Consider the following 5,476-nt stretch of genomic DNA (forward strand, 5'->3'; position numbering starts at 1 on the left):
TTTTCAAAATAATTTCAGTTAATAATCTTAGCATATTAGCTAGCTAGTCATATGGCTTATCAATATTTGTGGACTCTATGTTTTGAATACATCTATTGAACTGAAGAACTACTACAATATTAACACTGTATTAAAAATATTAATGATTAAAATTATTTACATTATTAAACAACTGTTGGGTAAATGTGCTGGCAGGCAAGTGAAACACTTAACTGGATGGATAGGTTTCCTCACTGCCTGTGGTAGTTCTGCATGACAACAAATACTAGTTTTAATTAAAGTTAACTTAAATGACAAAAAAACCACATTATTTAAGGAACTGCTTGAGTTCATTGTTAAGTTTTCCAGCAACAACACTTTGTTTAACTAGCTGCATCATATTGCTTGTGCAAATTGTGCAACCATCGTCATGTGCATTTGACTTTGAAAGACCACAATAACAAAACCTGTTATCATGGTCCTTCACCCTCTTAGGGATATAGGAGTCACAAGCATTCTTTTTCTCTTGCCGGTAAGAAACACTAAAAGGATCCATCTCTCTAAGCCACAAGAGACAAACAAATTCATGGCGGAACACAATCCACCACCTCATGCTTTTTTTGACATTACAAGTATTTTCAACATACTTTGCCAGCTTGATGTGCTTGGCCTCTCGACCCTGCATGGAGTTAAGGCCAAGTCCAAACCCAAGTTTCTCCAACAGCTGGCCAGTGTGATATGGGATGGCATATCCCAGTGTCCACACAGTGGGATTCACACCACCTAATAGCAGGCGATTTGCTGTGAAGTAGTGCTGGCCCAAGATCTTCAAATGCTCGACTTGCTGCTTGTTTACATCTACCCTGGAGTAGATGGCAGCAGCATCCCTGATTTTCACACCAGTAAATGCCAATGTGTGTAGTTTCACCACAGACCCACTTGATAGATTGTTTATCTTCAGTAGTTCCTGAATAAGGTAAGTGAAGTTCCATGAAAACCTCTTTGATTCCAATCCAGTGAATCTGTAAGAGAAAGAAATTCCCTTTTTTCTCTTCTCGCTGAACCACCTGTTGAAACTGTTGTAAAGCCTTCCACACTTTGCAGTTCCCCTCACACAATTCAGAAATGCTACCACTGGTGATGTGTTTGGAAGATCTGACACTGCTGTTGCTGTCTTGAGTTTAGCTTGGTCAGTGTACTGCATGGCAAGTGTCAGGAGGGCTGAAAACCATTGCTGCCAGGCATTGTTGGTGTTGTGGAGGGGCTCTGCCTTGACCAAATCCACAAATTTGCCCAGTGGGGGAACAAATTCTTGCCTAGATTTTTCCTTAGCAATGAACTTGGTGACCTCTGCTCTTTGTTTTCCCTCAGGATCCTTAAGTTTAGCTTTAAACTTCTCAACCTTCTCTGCAACTTCAATTCTCTTCTTGTAATCCCATGGTTGCCAGGTTTCTTTAGGTCCACCAATTGAGCCACCTATGGTCACTTTATTAGTCTGGTTCACATTGGCAAAGGGAGAAAAGTAGATAGCACAGTTATTAAGCTCTCCAGACATTGATGAAACCCATTTCATGTCACTTGGGATCAGCTGAAATCTAAATTCAACTACATGGCCTTGGTCAGTGGTTAATTTAGCCCCCTCCATGAGCTCCATTTCTTGGACCAAGTGCTTTGTATACTGCTTCATTAGTGGAGTATCTTCAGCAGAATTAGCACCCATAAGGAGGTGGTTGTCATTGCAGCTCTGCACCCTGTTTAGGAGGTTCAGAATGCTCACAAGGTATGCTATAAATGAAAACAAAAACATTTCATCAGACAAAATAGGTGTAGTTTAAAAGGTGACAAATTATTAAACAGTATTGAACACTACCATATTTGTAGTAATTAGGAAATAGTTAATATCATAATGATCAAAAGTAGTTATTCAATATATATTTTCCAGAGCTTGAATGTCATATTTAATAACAAGTATATTTGACAAATTACAAAAAGATTAGTTCAAAGAGGGGACTCAGATGCACTAAGTGATTTACTGTGAAACTAAGGAAACCATGAACACCAGAAGTATTTATGGAATGTCATAGTGTTACAAGGAAAGAGCCAATCAGGTGTTAGAAAACTGAACCGTAAACAGCAACATTGGTAAGTAGTTTGTGGTTTTGAGGTTGGCTTGCCTGAACTTTAATGTAATAAGTCACCATGTAATCAACATTCCTGAAACATTTCAGGTGTTCATGGTTTTCTGAGTTTGACAGTTGAGTAACATTATCATGTCTTATGGCTAAATTAATGATACAATATCAGTCTAGTACCCTCAGTCTGGAGATAATAATAATCTACCTGTTGCTGTATCATCCTTCCCAAAGGGAGCACCATCTGCACCAATTGCTACATGCAAAACTCCTTTCTCTCCATTGAACCAGTGTAGGCAGGGGGTTTTACTGTCCAGAAACAAGTACAGATCTGCAAGCTTCAGAAGAAAAGGCTTCAATGGTCTGTATACACCAGACGTTGATTCTAGTGAATATTTACCAGCCAAATCATCCAAGGATAGCACTTCACCAATTTCTATGCTTCTGACAAAACTCATCAGTGTTTTGTAGGGCAAAATGTTTGGAACTTCACATCCTGTCATAAATTCTGTCTTCATGTTTTTCTTTTTCTTTTCAGTTTCTCTTACAACATCTGAACTGTTCCTAATACTTGTGTACTTTCTCTTGCTTATGAGGCCCCCTTCATAAAGCACACGTAAGCTTCTCACTTTATTCTCCTTGCTGTGTTCATAATCTTTAATTTTGCCTCTGATAATACTTGGCATGATCTCTTGCATGCAAATATTTGAATTCTTGATGTAATTGGTCATCTCAGGTTTTGATGCAGTGCATATTAATGTGGTCCACATACCATCAAGCACTGGTTTGTTGTCTCTGGGAAATTTCATCTTTGCTCGAGCACAAGTATGGATGGGACCTAGTGCAGCCAGGGTCCTCTTTCTACGTCTGAAAAACTGTTTCCTAGAAAGATTGAGCTTTTCACTGTTTGCTCCATGAATTTCACTTGAGATAGTGGGCCCCCTGTCATCATTTTTCTTTTTGGCATGATCACCACCATCATCCTCCACATTTTCCAATTCAGCAATCTGTGTATAAATATGTAAATTAATTAATTCAAGCAAATAAATGAATAGTTCAAAATAAAAATAACAGTGATAAATAAGTATGATTGAAAAGGTAACCGTAAGTAGTGTGCCAAGTCTGTAGATAAGATCATAGCCTCAACTCTCCTTACCCGAAGAGGTAAACAATAAGACTTTAATTGTGCATGATAAATTTATAAACTTTTTTTACTTTAATTTGTCACCGACTCACTGTAAATTCTATGATCTGCTAGTTTCGTATAATTTGAGGGCGAACTTGGGCTTATTTGATGAATTCAAGCAATCAAAACAGCCTATTTATGTTACTGAATCTTATGATCGCTATCATTGCAGTCAGACGAGCAATGATCAGAAATAACTAAAATGAACCAACCTTTCGCTTTCTTCTTCGAATACGCTCTTCAGTTTTGTGAAGTTTCGACTTCAAAGCTTCAAGTTCCGTGGTTTTTTCATCTAGTTGTGACCTCAGACTGCTTATTTTCCCGTCACATTCAATTAGAGCTTGCGTTCTCTCCTTCTTTAGGCGGTTGTATGCGGCAAGCGGGAAGCGTTGTTTTCGCCCACTCGAGCTTAACCTAAGGACCCATGGAAATTTTTTTTTTTCATTGGGACAAAATCCATAAATATGTACATATTTAATAAGAATAGACATCGAACAAACTTCGTATGACTTTCGATTTTAATGAAAGTATTTACATTCAGAGAAAATCATAATATAACGGCACTACCTCGAACACTCTTCAGCCGAATATTCTCCGACAGTTTCGACTCCAATCATAGTCAATTTCTCCGTAAAGTTTTCAATAAATTACCCTCAATGCATATCAACAGGAAGCTACTAAACTGGAAAATCTGAAAAAAGGCGCCTTAATCGGCTGTATTGTACCCAGGCTACAAAAAGCTTGGTTAAAACCGACCGAATTTGCCTAGGATCCATATTCTCGAACGCCCAGAAGCCTTTGCGCACACAAACGCCGCCATCTTGAAAAAAAAAACCCACGCACTAATGACCCCTTGGGGGGGTGGTCTGGCCCCGGCGTGTTCCCCTGGGACTATCTAGTGCACCCGGGAATCCGTTTTGGCCGCTTGGTGATGTGTTTCGTGAATGTAGCAGGCGTGAGTACAAGACTCACCCCTTCCTCTTGCACAGCCTCCCACTCTCACGCATGCCACTCCGTCGCCCGTGATTTCCCGGAGTTGCGCGTCTATTGCCGAGGTTCCCCTGGGTCTAGTGCACCTGGGATTTCATTTTGGAGGCGTTGTCATTCGTTTCGTGGAAGTGGCAGGCGTGAGTACAAGGCTCACCGCCTTCTTTAGCACATGTGCCTCATAGTGCACAGCCTCTCACTCGGAGGCGTGCCACCACGCCTCCCGTGACTTGCAGGAGGTGCGCGCCTATCCCCCAACTCCCCTGGGACTGTCTAGAGCACGCGGGAATCCATTTTAGCCGCGTGGCGATGTGTTTCGTGGAAGTAGCAGGCGTGAGTACAAGACTCACCGCCTTCTTTAGCACATGTGCCTCACAGTGCACAGCCTCTCACTGGCAGGCGTGCCACTACGGCTCCCGTGATTTGGCAGGAGGTGCGCGCCTACTCTCCAACTCCCCTGGGACTATCTAGTGCACCCAGGAATCCGTTTTGGCCGCGTGGTGATGTGTTTCGTGGAAGTAGCAGGCGTGAGTACAAGGCTCACCCCTTCCTCTTACACAGCCTCATACTCTCACGCATGCCACTCCGTCGCCCGTGATTTCCCGGAGTTGCGCGTCTATTGCCGAGGTTCCCCTGGGTCTAGTGCACCTGGGATTTCATTTTGGAGGCGTTGTCATGCGGTTCGGGGAAGTGGCACGCGTGAGTACAAGGCTCACCGCCTTCTTTAGCACATGTGCCTCATAGTGCACAGACTCTCACTCGGAGGCGTGCCACCACGGCTCCCGTGACTTGCAGGAGGTGCGCGCCTACCCCCCAACTCCCATTAGACTATCTAGTGCACGCGGGAATCCATTTTAGCCGCGTGGTGATGTGTTTCGTGGAAGTGGCAGGCGTGAGTACAAGACTCACCGCCTTCTTTAGCACATGTGCCTCACAGTGCACAGCCTCTCACTGACAGGCGTGCCACTACGGCTCCCGTGATTTGGCAGGAGGTGCGCGCCTACTCTTCAACTCCCTTGGGACTATCTAGTGCACCCGGGAATCCGTTTTGGCCGCGTGGTGATGTGTTTCGTGGAAGTAGCAGGCGTGAGTACAAGACTCACCCCTTTCTCTTGCACAGCCTCGCACTCTCACGAATGCCACTCCATCGCCCGTGATTTCCCGGGGTTGGGCGTCAATTGCCGAGGTTCCC

The 5,476-nt window shown here is 43.3% G+C and overlaps 1 protein-coding gene across 1 annotated transcript; it reads right to left on the minus strand.

Annotated features, from left to right (window-relative positions):
* Positions 1–307: 307 nt before the first annotated feature.
* LOC148715904 (uncharacterized) lies at positions 308–3,932 on the minus strand. Its single transcript, XM_088746324.1, has 3 exons — positions 3,510–3,932; positions 2,320–3,118; positions 308–1,764 (listed from the first exon to the last, which is right to left on the minus strand). The coding sequence occupies exons 1-3, from the start codon at positions 3,786–3,788 to the stop codon at positions 308–310; spliced, it is 2,535 nt and encodes an 844-aa protein (XP_088602450.1). The 5' UTR covers positions 3,789–3,932.
* Between the last annotated feature and the right edge of the window lie 1,544 nt (positions 3,933–5,476).

The sequence above is a fragment of the Stylophora pistillata genome, unplaced genomic scaffold (assembly GCF_964205215.1).
Source record: "Stylophora pistillata unplaced genomic scaffold, jaStyPist1.2 SCAFFOLD_54, whole genome shotgun sequence".
Taxonomy (NCBI): Eukaryota; Metazoa; Cnidaria; class Anthozoa; order Scleractinia; family Pocilloporidae; genus Stylophora; species Stylophora pistillata.

Excerpts from the sequence above, each read along its gene's own strand:
- LOC148715904 (XM_088746324.1), bottom strand. The coding sequence starts at position 3,788 with ATGTCTATTCTTATTAAATATGTACATATTTATGGATTTTGTCCCAAT. Across the intron at positions 3,119-3,509 it reads TTCGAAGAAGAAAGCGAAAG|ATTGCTGAATTGGAAAATGT; the intron begins GTTGGTTCATTT and ends ATTTATACACAG. Across the intron at positions 1,765-2,319 it reads GAAGGATGATACAGCAACAG|CATACCTTGTGAGCATTCTG; the intron begins GTAGATTATTAT and ends TTTCATTTATAG.